Below are 18868 nucleotides of genomic sequence, written 5' to 3' on the forward strand. Positions count from 1 at the left end.
CAGGTCAGGGTTTAATTGCCGCAGGCAGAACAGTTGAAACTGGAGCAGCAGCACGACCAGGTGGACTGGGGACAGCAAGGAGTCATCAGGCCAGGTAGTCCTGAGGCATGATCCTAGGGCTCAGGTCCTCCGAGAGAAGAGAGAGAGAGAATTAGAGCAAGCATACTTAAATTCACACAGGACACCGGATATGACAGGAGAAATGTTCCAGATGAAACAGACTGACCCTAGCCCCCCGACACTGAAATTATTGCAGCATAATTACTGAAGGCTGAGACAGGAGAGGTCGGGAGACACTGTGGCCCCATCCGACTATACCTCTGGACAGGGCCAACCAGGCAGGATATAACCCCACCCACTTTGCCAAAGCACATCCCCTACACAAAAGTATGCTAACATCCCTAAGGGGAAGCATGGTGATGGCAGCATCATGCTGTCGGATGTTTTTCAGCGGCAGGGACTGGGAGACTTGTCAGGATCGAGGGAGAGATGAACAGAGCAATGTACCGTGAGATTATTAATGAAACCCTGCTTCAGAGCATTCAGGACCTCAGGTTGAGGCGAAGGTTCATCTTCCAACAGGACAAAGACACTAAGCACACAGCTAAGACAATGTAAGAGTGGCTTCGGGACAAGTCTCTGAATGTTCTTGAGTGGCCCAGCCAGAGCCCGGACTTGAACCTGATCGAACATCTCTGAAGAGACCTGAAAAGCTGTGCAGCGAAGCTCCCCATCCAACCTAACAGAGCTTGAGAGAATCAGCAGAAAACAATGCGAGAAACTCCCCAAATACAGGTGTGCCAAGCTTGTAGCATCATACTCAAGAAGGTTCGAGGCTGTAATCGCTGCCAAAGGTGCTTCATCAAATTACTGAGTAAAGGGTCTGAATACTTATGTACAGAGGGCAAAAAAGTATTTAGTCAGCCACCAATTGTGCAAGTTCTCCCACTTAAAAAGAGGAGAGAGGCCTGTAATTTTCATCATATGTACACTTCAACTATGACAGTTAAGAGGAGGAGGGGTGTGTGGTGAAGATATGGTACGTCTCTCTCCAGAATGCACGCACATGGGGGTGCAAAGAAAGATCACTCAAATGTGCAGTTTTGTCACACAATACAATGCCACAGATGTGAGGGAGTTTTGAGGGAGTGTGCAATTGGCATGCTGATAGCAGGAATGTCCACCAGAGCTGTTGCCAGATAATTTAATGTTAATTTCTCTACCATAAGCTGCCTCAAACTTCATTTTACAGGATTTGGCAGTATGTCTAATTGTCCGAACAACCACAGACCACATGTAACCATGCCAGCCCAGGACCTCCACGTCCAAATTCTTCACCTGTGGGATTGTCTGAGACCAACCACCCCAACACTTGATGAAACTGGGTTTGCACAACCAAAGAATTTCTGTACAAACCAGGAAAGCTAGTCATCCTCACCAGGGTCTTGCCCTGACTGCAGTTCCGAGTTTTAACTGACTTCAATGGGCAACTGCTGGAGAAGTGTGCTCTTTACGGATGAATCCCGGTTTAAACTATACCGGGCAGACAGCGTGTATTGAGTCGTCAACGTTGTGAGATTGACCCATGGTGGCGGTGGGGTCGTTGTATGGGCAGGCATAAACTACAGACAACAAACACAATTGCATTTTATCGATTAATGCACAGATATACTGTCACCTCATGTTTCAGAATGATAATGCACGACCCCATGTCTCAAGGATCTGTACACAATACCTGGAAGCTGAAAATGTCCCCGTTTTTCTATGGCCAACAGATGCTTATCTGTATTCCCAGTCGAGTGAAATCCATAGATTAGGGCCTAATGAATGTATTTAAATTGACTGATTTCCTTATTTGAACTGTAACTTCTTGGAAATTGTTGCATGTTGCGTTTATATTTTTGTTCGTATAAGGAACCTTTTTTCCTGGAATGTAGCGCTAATTTAAGAAAGGTTATGATTGTTGTGTGTAGCTAAATTTGGCCACTTTGCTGTAGCTATAACCTAAATGGTATTTTAATATCAGGGAATATTGCCCTTAATTTGATTGATTTTATGTTTTGTTAGTGTGGTTATAAGTTGTTCAAGTTGACCTAAAATGACTACGTAGCAATGCATAGGCTTCCGTTGACCACGCTTATTTAATAAATATGAGGACAGACATTTACATTGTTTTGTGTTAGCCCAAAAGTTTCTACTTCTGTCGTTTTATTAATATACCAATAGTTTCGTAACTTGTGGTGCGCATAATCTCTTGAATGATTGTCAATTGTCAATCATCTAACTAATTAGTGTTGCAAAATAGGCTACTACTACATGTCAAATTACCAATGGTCTGTTTGGTATTTTGAAATTGTAATTTGTATTTCCCAAAGGCTGAAAATTCACTCATTCAAACTCTTGGCAGGCAATTTCAACCATAATTATGCTATTAAAAACCTACTTCTGATAAATACATCTCGAGCTGTGTGCACTCCCGTCTTCAACCATTCGTTATTTCTTGTTACTCTATAGTGAAAATAAGAACCTACTAACTCAGCCACCTGTGATTACACTTAGGCCTATCCTTGCCTCGTGGGGATGCGCATCGATTTGTTTCATGTAGTAAAATGCTCTTTAAACCTTTCATTGGTGCGCTTAATAATTCAATTTTAACTCTTCACTAATTTGAGCACATTTGCTTGGTCTCTAAACACTATTGTTTCTGTCATATTCAGAAGTGTGCCACAAAATCTGGGTGTATAATTTAATTGAACAGGGAGCTTATTGTGCACTAATTTCTCGTGTGTCGCAGACACCGTCCTTTATTCAGATGGAAACCTAAAGTGCATTTGATATGATAAACTCCAAAGCGGTTAGAACCAGCATGCATTATCCATTCACATTATCGCCATAATGAAGCGAAACGCGAGACTGGACAAGAGGCTTTCTTTTTGGATTATTAAGACTGTGCACATGTCCTCGCTTGGCTACGGATCAGTGTTGGATGAATTAGTATTTAGCATTATTATATGCATACGGTAAATTAATATGTTTACATTATTGGTGATATTGTGTTGGTTGGATTGTGTTAGATATTAGGCGGGCCGTTGGAACCCAATTTGAGTGTGCCATTTGGGTACATTCCCATAACCACTTATGTGATGTCGCAACCTTTTACAAAACGTCTATTAATGCTTTCTGTTTGCTTTAGAGCCCTCTATTTCTTTCGTTCTTTTCAAATCCTCGTCTTCACATAGCCTGTAAGAAACCTACATTTTTGTCTCCTATTCTTTCTCTCTCAAATAATCAGCCGTGTGCCAAAAGTGTCCCTCTTGTTTTTACGCGTGCCAGTCACCTGCTGTCTCCCTTAGCCGCCCTCATTCTCTACCCCCGTTTAAAGAAGCTTGCCTTTCTCTTACCAATTCTTTTGACTTTCAGTAGTCTGTTTCTCTAAATAGATTCAGATTGGGTACATATTGAGTTCCCATTGTCTCTCAAGGGCTGTACTAAGCTAATTAAAGTTTATCCTACCAAATAAAAAAGCATCTCCCGGCCTCGCTCCTGTTAAATTCGCCCATCGCTTTCCAGCCAAACTCCCCCATTTTTACCCCATGAAAAAATCCTCTGTTCATCGAGTCAAATCAATTGAAAAACATTTGCAAATCTCCATTATTCGTGGATTTTTGTCTTTCTCTTTTCACAAAAGCCACAGAAGCAGCTTGCTGCTTTGTGCAACTGAGCCGCGCAGGGAAGCTATGAATTCTAAATAAATTACGCATTGGGGTACTTCTCTTTTATCTTTCTGTGTAGCCTACAGCTTTTCTTTATTTTCACTTTATTGTTTGTAATAAACTTTTACGCAACACTAATAAGACATCGTTTTAAATGTGTCTGTTTCTGCCTGAGTTTAGTTGCCCCTAAATATGGACTAATTCGCTGGTAAATTAATTGTATGATATCCGCGCAATCACTTATTCTATAGCATATCCAGGTTATTTTCTATTCACAATTAAGTACATTTTTTATTAATAGTTGTATGTAGCATAAAGTTGTTTGTTTCAGTAGGTTAACTGGGTCGTGATTACTGCCGCTTGCATAATCTGTGTCCATGGGTCCCACATGTGCCCATGGGAGTTTTACAAAAACACTTGTTGAAATTCAAGCGTCCAAATTAGCAATATCAAACTGGAAATGGTCTGTTGTTGCCAAAGGGAATTTGATAAATCATTAGTAACTACTCCAATGTACTCTGATAACGTTTTGTGTGTGCGTGTGCGTGTGCGTGTGCGCGTATGTGTGTGTGTGGCTAGCTATAGTTCTCCAAAACATGCAAAACTAGACACTCCATAACATGTTTAGGTTAGTTTCCTGCTGTATGCTAACTCAAATTCGCCAAGACAACGTCATTAAATATTGTATGAAAATGTTTTGCCAGCATATTTTTCTCTATCTATTTAGGGATTTCATGAATGTATCTTAACTGCAGGTCCTTTTATTTCATATGTCTATACCTTCCCTTTTACATCGATGATATTACAGACCAATAATAATTGAATGAGCTAGGCTACTGTTTACTGGAAATATCAAATGTAATTCTTACTGCTTATTCATAAGGTCTATTTTTATATTTCTTCAATATCCTAGTTATTGTCCATCCCTCCCGGCGTATTTCTTGTTCAACTGTCTAAAATCACATTTCTTCGAGTGCAATAAATGTTAAACTGCAATAAATATAAATCAATCTCAATGTGTGCAAATCCTATTCAAAAGCGTAGAAAAAAATCCCGAGAAGAAAAATCGAGGGGGGGGGGGGCCCTAAAAAGCAGGTGTTGAGCAGTAATCTCTTTTCGTGCCCTGTCACTCACCTTCGTTCTCCCTTGTCACTTTGTCGCATGCAGCCTTCTCACTTCGAGCGCCTTTCTTCATTTTCATCTAAAAAAATAAAAATCTCGTCCTGCAGTTGTAAGACCCCAACCTGGTCCAGATTTCCCAACCATCCCCTTGTATTTATCCAAATAAAAGATGAGTGCATCGATGTCAAATTGCTCTCAAAACACCATGAAAGATTGATTTGCAGCACTTTCCTTTCAGCTGACATTATTGCGAAGAGAGCAGAATAGGGAACCCGCGAGCTTGGATGGAATAAAGATGTTCTCTCTGCTGGAAAAGGGGGAAAACTACCCATTTACTCCCAGTCCATCAACCCTGAAAAACAGGAAAATAAAGAGCCATGTCTATTCAAAGAGAGTCCGGTACACCTCTTAACACTGTCACAATTCTTAAGGCTTTATATTAACATTCATTAATATTTAAGGCAGGGATGGATAGCTGAATCTCCCATCGCATAAATTGCTTCTCAAATTCAGTAATGTTATTAATTGGCTTTAGGGCAGGGCTGTGAAGGGAACGGTTTTGTTAAGCCTGTTTCTATTGGTGTAGACTTTGTAAAGTTCTACTTCCATGAGTGTAAAAATGACTGCAATATTCCCATTTTCACTTGTGATGCGTAGGCCTATAGCCAATAGGTTTATATCACTTTACATAATCTCTAGATCATGTAGGCCTGTAGCCTAACCTACTCATTTAGCAAGTAAACAATTTGTGACCTTATTTGAGTCACTGTAAATTATGTGGTTAGATTTGCACTGTAATCCTACATGTAGATGATGCATGGATTATTTAACTTCTTACTTGTTCCGTTTATATTTGAAAGAAATACAGGCCAAATACATAATTTCGCATGTATGTTATGAATGCTATGTGATTGTGCGTCTGCGACGCAGGTTACACTTGCTATAGGCTATCAATTCGACTATTACTGTATAGGCGAATAACAACGTGCCATGCTGAAAATGTATGTCGTGTTGTATAACCTACTATTTAATGATTCTGAACAAAGTTATGGTCCTTTACAAAAAGTAATTGTTGCCTAAGTGTAATTGGTCATATTCACAGTCAATGAGGCAACACGTTTATTTTCTCAATAGACTAATGCTCTGAAGTAAAATCATTTTAACTCAGAATTATTCCAGTTATTATCTTGTTTTTTATGCTAAACTAAGTTTGTCTTTATTTTGCTGCCTTGGGTTTTTCCCCTGCCCCGGAGCATTTTGGGGCACGCTACTGCTGCTGCAGCGCAAGACGCCGGAGGTTGGTGAGAGAGTGGTTGTATTTCGCACCATTAGACACCCCAGTTAACAGTCCCGTTCCCTTGACACACACCTCCCTCCCCTGCCCCCCTGAGGATTGGCCACTCAATAAAGAGCTTGGCTTTTTTTCTGGTAGAACAAGGCTCCAGAACATAAGGGGAGGGTCATTAATAACTAATTAGAGGGGGTCACACCAGCAGCATATAAAGACTACCAGGACTTTGAAAAGGCGAAACATTTTAAAACTTCAGGCAGCAAAGGAGGACGTGTATTTGGCAAATAGCCTAGTCTGAAATTGTTGTGCATATAAGTATTCGTTTATTTTTATTTGTGTGTGTGTTCCATTTATTCTCCATACATTAAAAAAGGCAGATGGACATCTGAAATTGCGCACCTACTTATATTTCGAATTTTTTAGATAAACCTTACAGATTTGTGGCACCATGGGTTCCGTGTTGCCCGCTGAAGCATTGGTACTGAAGTCTGGATTTAAGCAACAGAGTTTGTCTCTGTCTGAAATTATCACCTCGGACATTCTCCATAGTTTTCTCTATGGTAGATGGAGGAACGTGCTTGGGGAACACCTTTTGGAGGAGAAGATAAACGTCAGTCCCAAAACAGCTTTCACGGCAGAGGTCCTTGCGCAATCATTCTCAGGGGGTGAGTCAATTGGATGTTTCATTTCGAATTATGCAGGCCTTTATTATTTGTATCCTTTTCAACTGTTTCCATGTCTTTGTCCACGTATAGCGTGTTTATATAGTAGTATGAAGTAAAACAAAGTTACATATATTTTTTTGATATGATTGAGTTCCGTTATTTTGAATTTCCTAGGCGACTCTAAAGTGTGTTGATAATGTTTTACGTAATTCAAGTGTTGAAATGCCGTCTGTCTAGAAACAGCATATAGTATAACTGTGAACTATAAGTGATCAAATTCACATAGCCTATGGGCTTACATAATTTTCCAGAAAACCCGTTCTAAAGTTTTTGTTTTGGTCCACATGCACTTTTTCCTTGAATTCCATTTATTTCCATTCCAGTAAGCGTATTAACCGTTTAACGACATGATCCCACGTAGCATATTTAGAGACTCGTTTAGGATCGCGTGTAACTAACTGATGGTGACTTAAATAGGGATATTACATTAATTTGGTTAAAGTTGTGCTTGACCAAAGAAAGTTTCCACACAGACCACGGACTTTAGAGGGAAAGAAAAACCCTTTCTTTTAAATGTCCCAGGTTTTTATCTTGCATTCAACAATCTCAGAAAAGCCTCTCTCCCCGGCTTTGGCAGCTATTACACGGCCTGCACTTTTCTCTTTCAGTCGCCTTTATTAAAGATGGGTGTTCCTCCGTTAATATGCGGCGAAGGCTAATTCTATTGCTATTCACACCATGTCAGCCGTCTAAATCGACTTTCCATTTTTCCCCCAGAAATTCCAGGCCCTTTTAAAGAAGTCATCATTTCATTGTCCCTACATGTGTTGCTACAAAGTTTTTAAGTGGATCATGAATGTGGAATTATACATTTCTTTCCACTTGCATTTAGCCTTTAATGTGTAAGGGCCCCTCACATCCAAAGCATAACAATTTACTGCTTTCAGGTTGGAAAATGACCTTTTAACCCTTTTCTGCTTAGGCTCAAATTAAATTTCACTGGTTTTCACAACCTAAATGATTAGGCACCCAATGAACAGTGCTTGTATAAAATTGAGTTTATAAAAGACAAAGACATTCTGTGGTATTTGTAACAATACTAACAACATTTGTGAAAGCACTGATTTCTGCTGCAAGGAGCAATTTCATAGGAAAGCATTGAGACCAGTGATGGCAATTGCAGCATAGACAACTGAAATGTTGCATGATGTTGCTACAATACAGGTATATGTTATCATGCTAAATGTCCCTCTCTGTTCCCCAGAGGTTCACAAGCTCTCCAGTCTGGTGTTGCCAAGTGAAGTGATAATAGCCCAGAGCTCCATCCCTGGCGAGGGCCTAGGAATCTTCTCCAAGACCTGGATCAAAGCTGGGACAGAGATGGGGCCTTTTACTGGCCGAGTCATCTCTCCTGAGCATGTGGATCTCTTCAAGAACAACAACCTCATGTGGGAGGTAAGCAAAGGTGGAGTGTGCATGCATGTTGCAGAAAAGACACTGGTAGGTCATGTACAGGCTTACTACACCCCAATGCTAGTCATTTAATAATTGTTTGACACATACAACCACATACACATGAAAATAATAAATAGGATAGGATCAGGTTATTGCTTGTATGGATATAGATAGACACTCCATTGTTTTTGTGTGTTCCCTTAGGTGTTCAATGAGGATGGTACTGTGCGCTACTTCATTGATGCTAGTCAGGAGGATCACCGCAGCTGGATGACCTATATCAAATGTGCCCGCAACGAGCAGGAGCAGAACCTGGAAGTTGTGCAGATTGGCAGCAGTATCTTCTACAAAGCTATGGAGGTCAGTTTGACCCACAGAACTAGAATGAGTAGAACGGGGATCCTCATTCAAGTCAATGATCCCTCTCTATGAGATTCAATTTCTATGGCTAGACCCCTAGAACAGCGTTTATTTCATTACATTGTTATTATTATCATGGCTACTCACATTATTACATCAATATGCACTACATTCTACTTCTCCATAATATTGTACTAATAATAATACAAATGTTATACTAATACTATATTCACAAGAAGTTGTCTACAGACTCAAATGAGCTGGGCCATTTGTGTGTTTATGATTCTTAGTAAATTAGTCAGTCAGTCAATCAATCAATTAGGCAGTCATTGCTTATAATGTATTGTTGTGTTGTTTCTGATGTTATTGTTATTCCATAAAATGAATGTATTTTGTATGTCAACCCTCCGCAGACCATTCCCCCCGACCAGGAGCTGCTAGTGTGGTATGGAAACTCACATAACACATTCCTGGGGATACCCGGAGTTCCAGGAATAGAGGATGACCAGCAGAAAAAGAGCAAAACCGGTGAGTCTTTAGTCGGAAATGACTTGGGCCAAAACATGCAGATGGGCCTTTCACTATCACTTTCTGAAATAGGCTGACAAAGTTTAGATGTATTTATTTCATGTACAACATCGAGAATGTTTGTCGAGATGAGTCTGACTCTATTCTCTCTCTCTCTCCTAGATGAGTTTCATATTTGTGACGGCTCCACCTCCTCGTCCTCTGCCCTGCCTACCACCGCTAGCCGGATGCGCTGTGTCATCTGCCACCGGGGCTTCAACTCTCGCAGCAACCTGCGTTCCCACATGCGCATCCACACCCTGGACAAGCCCTTTGTATGTCGCTTTTGCAATCGGCGCTTCAGCCAGTCGTCCACCCTGCGCAACCACGTGCGCCTGCACACTGGCGAGCGGCCATACAAGTGCCACGTGTGCCAGAGTGCCTACTCTCAGTTGGCAGGACTGCGGGCACACCAGAAGAGCGCCAGACACCGGCCCGGTGGTGCTGGGGGAGTGGTGGTGGGCCTCCACCAGGCACACTCCCCCCCACCCCCCCAGATGACCACGGTGCCCCACCCAGCCTCTCTGGTGCACCACATCCCCACCATGGTCCTGTGAAGGAAAGCTTTGTACATTCATTCCAATCGGCACATCCCCTCGACAGTGATGATCGTACTGCAAAATGTGATGCTTTTCTACAAGTCTGCACTTCCTTGCACATATTTGATGTAAATTAACTGGCTGTAGTGGTGTCACTGTTAGAGCTACCGGCAAATGGACTTTCTGATCACATATAATAGTTTGGCCCTCACAATTTCTCTTTTACAATGCACTATGTAGGATGAAGGTGATCTAGGTACTGGAATTCAGTTAACTTACTGTCAAAAATGTAACTAGACCTGATGTTGTCACTGTGACCGTTCTTGTGAGATTAAGTTTAATCTCTGTGTATTAATCAACTGTGGATGACCACAGTTGATTAATATATATATATATTTGGGTCCATAATATACAGCAGTGTATTGATTGGTTATGCCAGGTACCGTCATACTGATAACATATAGAAATCCATTTATTTTATAGATATTTAAAAAATCTATAGGTCAAGTTGTGAATGGTTTAACATTTTGAAGTTATTGGAAGTTATTTTTCTCTCTTACCAGTGCATGGGACAATATTGGGATGTTCTTGTACATCTTCAGAGGTACTGTATCTGGGAGGCAAATGTAGTTCACTTTTGTTTGCATGCAGTTTTTCATTTATTTTTTTGAAAAAAATGCTCTTTGTTTATTTCCACCTGAATGAGGTAGCCCAGGCTGACAGTCAAATTGATTTGTACAAACAAGATCTGGGTTTGGGAGTACATTCACATGTTCATAACATTGATTAACTCATATTTTTGACTATTGGAACAAACAAGAATTGTATAATTTGCCACTGTAATGGATGAAGGATCATTTGAACTGGTCACTTTCCAGACTCTCCCAATAACCATTAGCTTTGTTGTGTCCCAGTCAGGGAATAGAATGATTCATGACATGTAAAAACACTATATAAGATGTAAATAGAATCCTAAAATGTACTCTATTTCCAGAATTATTGAACAGTCACTTTATCTCTACATGTACAGTATGTATAACTTAAATTACAAAGTGGGGTGCAGTGTATTACCTATACTATGTTTGCATATATAAATTACTTTGTATTTTCACCAAGTACTCCAAATAAATCATTGTAACCTTCCTTGTCTTCTGTTAATTGTCCCATGATTATAACTGTTTATATCATACAATCTCTCCATATATAATTTAACTGTACCATATACTGTAGGTCTAAATTCAGTTTCCCTTAGTGAGTTAATCCATTGATAAGCCAAATTGCGTGAAGTAAACGTGGTTTCCAGTAACCTCCTTATCGACTTGCATCACAGAGCCAACAGAATCGCTCTTGTGAAATAATGCTGTGAAAACAGAGCTTAAGCAAACTCACCTTTGTGACTAGAAATGGTTGGAAATTCTGAGCTTGGATGACCAGAGTTGATGATTAACTGAAAACAAGCATACTGCACAAACTCCTTAGTGGGCTGGATAAAAACATCAGCGGTTGGGTTTGCAGAGTCAGTCAGTCTCATCGGCAGTGGAAGATGAAACTCTTACTGCTTCTTTGTGTTTTTCATCGCTGCTGTTTGGCAGGTGCTCAGGAAAAGACGTAAGTGGTTGCATTTATGACAATCCTGGCAAGTCCTTAGACTTGTTTGGATTAGTAAGTATAGTAACTAGCTTTGTCTGAGCCAGAATGGCCCATAGGGCAGGAGTGTATCTCCCGTTTCTGTAACATGAGGCAGCTTAATGTACAAGTACATCTCCTGAACAGGACACTAGTGTGTCACAGTGACATTTTCTATAACCCTGTTTTTCCCATATAACTAAGGTACCTGATCACTGCTCCTAAACTCCTCCGACTGGATGCATCTGAGAAAGTGGTGATTCAGCTGTTTGGCTATACCCAAGAAGCCAATGTCCATGTTTACTTGAAAAGCTCTATGGACGCATCCCATATAAAATATGCTGATCAGTTTGTGACCCTCAACACCCAGAATGGCTTCCTGGAGGCTGCCACATTGAGGGTCAGACAAAGCTCCAACGAGTGAAAGAGGCAGTCATGTTTCCTTTTGAAGGACAGGGCAGTATTCACAAAGTCCCTCAGAGTAGGAGTGCTGATCTAAGAACAGTTTAGCCTTTTCTAATAAAAAAAGAAGACAAGAGGGACCTGATCCTGGATCACCATTCCTTCTCTGAGATGTTTTACAAATACAGGCCCAAGTGTCTATATCTGTGTAAAACAGGAAATACGTAGTAATACAAAGATCATGGAGATTTGAAATGATTATGTTATGTTGGTTATGAAATGTTATGATTTTGCATGAGTTTTTTGTCTCACATCTTTCTTTGCAATAGGGCATACCAGGTTTGTATAAATTTTATTTGAGATATTTGTTCTTAGTAAGGATTTTTTAAATCAATATATTAACTCTCCACAGATTTTCCCTAGTACATTCCTTAAGGATGCCACTCATGCATACCTTGAAGTTATAGTTCCAGAACAGTTTGCGCAGCACGTAAAGATACCAGTCTCTCGTAAAAATGGCTTCCTCTTCATTCAGACTGACAAAGGCATTTATACCCCAGAACAATCAGGTGAGGATGATAACAGCATTGTGCACGTGTATTGGTGCGTATGTGCATGTGTGTTTGAACGTATCCGTTGCTAGTTGTATGCCATTGTGAGAAGTGGATACACATACCCCTTCTAATGCTAAGCATGATCCAACAGTGAAAGTGCGAGCATTCTCTCTCAATGAAGATCTGCAGCCAGCCCTTCGACCTGTGACTCTAACTTTCAGGGTGAGTGTATCACAAATCAATGAGATTACAACCTTTATTTACCCACATAAAAAGACAGCCAAAAGTTAGTTTTCACTTTTATTTCAACCATCTAAAAGCACAACCATATTCCAATGGAAAAACAATGTTTGATTTTTGGTTTAGGTGTCACCCACACTAAAAGCACAGCAAAGTTTAAATGGGAATACAGTGTCAGATATTTCGTTTATTTATACAACAGATTGTGTTATCACTGTGCTTTATCTAATAGCGGAACCAAATGACCTGGATTGCAGTTGAGATTACATTAAATGTATATGTTGCAATTGATCAATGTCGTTCGACAATCTGCACAGATTATTACAGAAACTGTGAAGATCTCCACGGAACTGCGACAACCTATGCATGCTATCTTGAACATGCATTCTTTACATCCGTGGTCCTCAACTGGTTTTGCCTCGGGACCCAAATTGAACCAGGTGGTCTCAGTCAAGACCCAATATTCGCAGTGCGAAAAATAATCGCCAAAATACAATCTGGAAAACTATTTTAAATGCTATATTGATAGTAAATGTTGCAACTATAAGACATGAGAACAACATTCCCATTCATTGTCAATAATAACATTTTGCCCCATATTCTTGATGAAACATTTGAATAAACTCACTAGCTTGAGACCACAAAATCAACCAAAATAGTGCTACTAACCAAAATAGCTCTATATTGAAAATACTGTGACTGAAGAAAAACAATCCTTAGATTAAATTATTAAAACATTTAAATTCATTATCATTTATACACATTCTCTACCTGGTTTATGTCGTCTAAATTCAGACTGGAGTATTTTGCATTAGTATACTTTGTTTTACTCAGACACAAATTTGTTTAGCTAAAGTAGCAAGTATGTTTGTTTGGTTACCAAGGCAACTACTGTAGCTATCTAGCAAACGTGCTAGCCAAAATAATGCACTCTGTGGAAGACACATTCGTTCATTGTTTTCTGTAGAATTTATAGCCCCTCGTTGATTATCCCTTACTTCTACAACCGGTGAGTTTAATCCTGAATGCTGATTGGTTAAAACCGCATTCCAGCCGGTGTCTTTTCCACAAGTTACCACCAGCTACATCTATGATGTTAAAATGCCAATTTACTCTGTTCCATCTGACTGGCAATCCACTGTCTCATCAACCCAGCCAGGCACATTATACACTTGATCTCCACTATAAAAAGCATCTAGACATTATCTCACATTTAGTTTTTAACAGCGGAGATTTGAATAAACCTTGTCTGTCTCCGACATTTGCAACATTGTTTCAATATTCAAATTCGATCTGCTGTCCCATAGTAATGAATGTGTCGGGAGTCGGAACGAGACAGAATGGCAGGCAGCGTTTCTCAATCAGTCGAAATCATTAATCAATTGGCATCATTTTTATGGATATAGACAAAGAAATGTAAATAGAAAAAAGGTGAAATTAAGTGCAGCTAGTTTGCAGTCTTTCCAGCTTCAGTTTGAAATGATTGTGTTAGCTAGCTAGCTAGCTCCTCTGAACAACAGTGACCTGACGAGAGAGCACATTCTATATGCCAGGCGAAATCGCGCCTCGTTATCTCATTGTTATGGTTGTATCCAAATAAATGTCTCTAGAAAACAGTTCAAACACATGCAAATGCAGCTGCTTTGCTGTTATTCTGGCTAAATTAGTCGTAGTTGGCTGACTAGCTAGCAAGCAAGGGATAAGACTGTTGCCAGCCAGTATGGCAATGGAACATTTAGAACGAACGACTGGGTCGTGTCCATAGATACAGAACAAAAAGACTAAGACTGGGTCGCGTCTCTAGCAACCGAACCGATAGAACGAACGACCAGCCGGCTTGGGTAGCAACCTTATATTTGTTTCGGGATTATATCTTGTGGAAGGATGAAATAGTATGAATAAATTCATCCAAATAACGTTCCACCACGTAGTTCATTATTTTCCATAGAACGCATAGTCCCTCATTGATTATCCCTTACATATGTTAAAGAATATGACTAAATGCTGTTAAACTTTGAGTACTGGTTCCGTAGAGTTTGAGTGCTACCCACTCCCACATTCCAAAGCTACAGTACTTGTCTTTTGGAGTATTTTTGAATATATATTTTGTATTTATTTAATACAGGCAAGTCATTTTTGAACAAATATTTACAATGACGGCCTACACCGGCCAAACCCTGACGACGCTGGGCCAATTGTGCGCCGCCCTATGGGACTCACAATCACCGCCGGTTGTGATACAGCCTGGATCGAGCTCAAATCTTACCGAATCCAACATATCAATTATGAATTTGTAGACATAATGGAATTAACTCCAGACTAAGTCAGTGGCACAGATGGAACTATCCAACCAGCCGATACTTCTCCTTAAAATGTAGATAATTGGTGGCGTTGTTAAACTAAACAATTCAATATCACTAAATATCCTTACATTTGAAATCAACCAGAGCTTAAATCCCTAGGCCTATTCTATTGTCTATTTTTAGTTGAATTCTGGGTTGAATTGAAACAATAGCTGTTGATGACTTTGCAAATTCTATATAGACCTAAATAGCATAATTGATGATATATGAGCGATAAAGTATGGTCACATTTATTTGCTCAGTTAAACATACTCTTTGGAATGACATGGAACTTTGTCATTTGGGTGAACGGTCCCTTTTATGAAGCACCTTCAATACCAGTGATCCAGTTAAGCTAAGTTATTTCTGAGTCCTGGAGGACAGTACTTCTAGGTCTCAGGAAGGCAGTAGCGATGCACTTAGTCATACACTTAGCCATACACTACATTGATATGGGTCTTTCTTTTGTCTGGCAATGTATAGGACCCAGAGTTACAGAAGGTGGAAATTGTAGACATGACAGATGTCAATGGAATCCCATCAATGCAAAATCCTTTCAAAATCCCTCTAAAACCTAAGTAAGTGGTATCTACAACACAACATTTGACATCACACTGTTAGTCATGATTCAGCATGATAATATCAGTTGTATGTATCATTAATGACAGTACATACGGTGTGGTCCATGTCATAGGTTAGGTATCTGGATAATTGAAGCTTCTTACACAGATGAGTTCACCACAAAAAACAAAGCTGAATTTGAAGTCAAAGAATATGGTAACTCTACAAGAAACATTGATTGTGATGATGATTGAATTGTACTTAAAACATTGTTTTATTATACCTCCCACCAAGTTACATTTATTTAGACACTTTTGAGTCTAACTTTTGAGTTTAACTGTGCTTTCTTTATTATTAGTACTACCCAGTCTATCCATCCACATGCAGCCACAGGCTAACTACATCAGTTTCGGTACTTTTGAAGCTTTTAAGATCAAGATATCCGCCAGGTGGGTTTAAGAACAGAAAAGTTATGTTTTTTTAACTGAAACATATCTCAATCCAACAATATTCAGTCTGGAGCCTCCCGGGTGGTGCAGTGGTTAAGAGCGCTGTACTGCAGTGCCAGCTGTGCCACCAGAAACCCTGGGTTCGCACCCAGGCTCTGTCGCAACCGGCCGTGACCGGGAGGTCCGTGGGGCGATGCACAATTGGCCTAGCGTCGTCCGGGTTAGGGAGGGTTTGGCTGGTAGGGATATCCTTGTCTCATCGCGCATCAGCGACTCCTGTGGCGGGCCGGGTGCAGTGCACGCTAACCAAGGTTGCCAGGTGCACGGTGTTTCCTCTGACACATTGGTGCGGCTGGCTTCCGGGTTGGATGCGTGCTGTGTTAAGAAGCAGTGCGGCTTGGTTGGGTTGTGCATCGGAGGACGCATGACTTTCAACCTTCGTCTCTCCCGATCCAGTACGAGAGTTGTAGCGATGAGACACGATAGTAGCTACTAAACAATTGGATACCACGAAAAAGGGGTACATTTAAAAAATATAAAAAATATTCAGTCTGCCTGATCAGACAGACTGAATATTGTTGGATTGAGATACGTTTATATATATATAAATCAAAATAATAAAGGGAACACTAAAATAACACATCCTAGATCTGAATGAATGGAATATTCTTATTAAATACTTTTTTCTTTACATAGTTGAATGTGCTGACAACAAAATCACACAAAAATTATCAATGGAAATCAAATTTATCAACCCATGGAGGTCTGGATTTGGAGTCACACTCAAAATTAAAGTGGAAAACCACACTACAGGCTGATCCAACTTTGATGTAATGTCCTTAAAACAAGTCAAAATGAGGCTCAGTAGTGTGTGTGGCCTCCACGTGCCTGTATGACCTCCCTACAACACCTGGGCATGCTCCTGATGAGGTGGCGGATGGTCTCCTGAGGGATCTCCTCCCAGACCTGGACTAAAGCATCCGCCAACTCCTGGACACTCTGTGGTGCATGGAGGATGGATGGATGGAGCGAGACATGATGTCTCAGATGTGCTCAATTGGATTCAGGTCTGGGGAACGGGTGGGCCAGTCCATAGCATCAATGCCTTCCTCTTGCAGGAACTGCTGACACACTCCAGTCACATGAGGTCTAGCATTGTCTTGCATTAGGAGGAACCCAGGGCCAACTGCACCAGCATATGGTCTCACAAGGGGTCTGAGGATCTCATCTCGGTACCTAATGGCAGTCAGGCTACCTCTGGTGAGCACATGGAGGGCTGTGCGGCCCCCCAAAGAAATGCCACCCCACACCATGACTGACCCACCGCCAAATCATGCTGGAGGATGTTGCAGGCAGCAGAACATTCTCCACGGCGTCTCCAGACTGTCACGTCTGTCACATGTGCTCAGTGTGAACCTGCTTTCATCTGTGAAGAGCACAGGGCGCCAGAATTTGCCAATCTTGGTGTTCTCTGGCAAATGAAAAACATCCTGCACGGTGTTGGGCTGTAAGCACAACCCCCACCTGTGGACATCGGGCCCTCATTCCACCCTCATGTAGTCTGTTTCTGACCGTTTGAGCAGATACATGCACATTTGTGGCCTGCTGGAGGTCATTTTGCAGGGCTCTGGCAGTGCTCCTCCTGCTCCTCCTTGCACAAAGGCGGAGGTAGCGGTCCTGCTGCTGGGTTGTTGCCCTCCTACGGCCTCCTCCACGTCTCCTGATGTACTGGCCTGTCTCCTGGTAGCGCCTTCATGCTCTGGACACTACGCTGACAGACACAGCAAACCTTCTTGCCACAGCTCGCATTGATGTTCCATCCTGGATGAGCTGCACTACCTGAGCCACTTGTGTGGGTTGTAGACTCCATCTCATGCTACCACTAGAGTGAAAGCACCGCCAGCATTCAAAAGTGACCAAAACATCAGCCAGGAAGTATAGGAACTGAGAAGTGGTCTGTGGTCCCCACCTGCAGAACCACTCCTTTATTGGGGGTGTCTTGCTAATTGCCTATAATTTCCACCTGTTGTCTATTCCATTTGCACAACAGCATGTGAAATGTATTGTCAATCAGTGTTGCTTCCTAAGTGGACAGTTTGATTTCACAGAAGTGTGATTGACTTGGAGTTACATTGTGTTGTTTAAGTGTTCCCTTTATTTTTTTGAGCAGTGTATATATATATATATATATATATAATATATAATAATAATATATAATAATAATTTTAGCCTACACTGTTGCATTCATTCTTGATTAAGTTGTCTTGTCTCAATCCAACAATATTCAGTCTGTCTGATCATTTTGTGGTTCTCCATTATCCTGGAAGATATTGAGTTTTTTTGTTATTTGTGCTGTGTATCAGGTATATTCATGGTGCTCCAGTTGCAAATGCAGACGTATTCCTACGGTTTGGATACATTGGGAAAACAACTGTCATCCTACACAAATCAGTGAGAAGAGAGCAAGTAAGAATTAGTTATGAGTAACAAGTTATGTTTGTGCGGTTGGGTGTGTGTGTCAGTGCACTACACATGGAGAAAGAAGATAGTGGGTTCGAGTCCCGCTGGTGCCACCCACAAGAAAAATGTATGCACATATGATTGTAAATCGCTTTGGATAAAAATGTCAGCTAAATATATCATATAATAAATATTATTATATGATATTATTGTTTCACATTGATCTGGGGTTTTTAAGCAAAATTGTGATCAAACCTTTCAGATGACAGAAAGTGGTGAGGTGGAGGTGTGCATAAACATGAAGAAAGCTCTATCACTTGAAGATGGACCCAAAGAACTGGAAGGGATGGTGGAAAAGTTCCTGTATTTGGCTGTGATGATACAAGAGCCAACTGGTGAGAGACGCACAGTGTAGGCCCCCCTTGTTATACACATACCTACAGTATTGATGCCAAAATACATACTCTATAAAAAAAATCAGCTCCATTAGGCCTATCCATTTAAACAATAGTAATGCATCTA

At 40.8% G+C, this 18868-nt stretch overlaps 2 protein-coding genes across 2 annotated transcripts in view; both read left to right on the forward strand.

Moving 5' to 3' along the window:
* Positions 1-1689: 1689 nt before the first annotated feature.
* Positions 1690-10854, forward strand: prdm12b (PR domain containing 12b). The gene is made up of 5 exons (XM_020472303.2): positions 1690-6791; positions 8056-8246; positions 8451-8606; positions 9020-9134; positions 9297-10854. Exons 1-5 carry the CDS (start codon positions 6575-6577, stop codon positions 9728-9730), a joined length of 1113 nt encoding a protein of 370 aa, XP_020327892.1. The 5' UTR covers positions 1690-6574; the 3' UTR covers positions 9731-10854.
* A 359-nt stretch (positions 10855-11213) lies between these two features.
* Positions 11214-18868, forward strand: part of c5 (complement component 5) — a 62516-nt gene continuing 54861 nt past the window's right edge. Inside the window, exons 1-9 of the mRNA XM_020472324.2 lie at positions 11214-11320; positions 11543-11738; positions 12153-12309; positions 12446-12516; positions 15360-15454; positions 15571-15653; positions 15796-15886; positions 18250-18352; positions 18609-18741. Of these exons, the coding sequence (XP_020327913.1) occupies positions 11256-11320; positions 11543-11738; positions 12153-12309; positions 12446-12516; positions 15360-15454; positions 15571-15653; positions 15796-15886; positions 18250-18352; positions 18609-18741 (994 nt within the window). The 5' untranslated portion in view covers positions 11214-11255. The remainder of the gene's footprint in view (positions 11321-11542; positions 11739-12152; positions 12310-12445; positions 12517-15359; positions 15455-15570; positions 15654-15795; positions 15887-18249; positions 18353-18608; positions 18742-18868) is intronic.

The sequence above is a fragment of the Oncorhynchus kisutch genome, linkage group LG3, assembly GCF_002021735.2.
Source record: "Oncorhynchus kisutch isolate 150728-3 linkage group LG3, Okis_V2, whole genome shotgun sequence".
NCBI lineage: Eukaryota > Metazoa > Chordata > Actinopteri > Salmoniformes > Salmonidae > Oncorhynchus > Oncorhynchus kisutch.

Bases quoted from the DNA above. Each gene is read 5' to 3' on its own strand.
- prdm12b (XM_020472303.2), top strand. From the start codon at position 6,575: ATGGGTTCCGTGTTGCCCGCTGAAGCATTGGTACTGAAGTCTGGATTT. The intron at 6,792-8,055 runs GTGAGTCAATTG...TCTGTTCCCCAG, and splicing joins TGCGCAATCATTCTCAGGGG to AGGTTCACAAGCTCTCCAGT. The intron at 9,135-9,296 runs GTGAGTCTTTAG...TCTCTCTCCTAG, and splicing joins GCAGAAAAAGAGCAAAACCG to ATGAGTTTCATATTTGTGAC.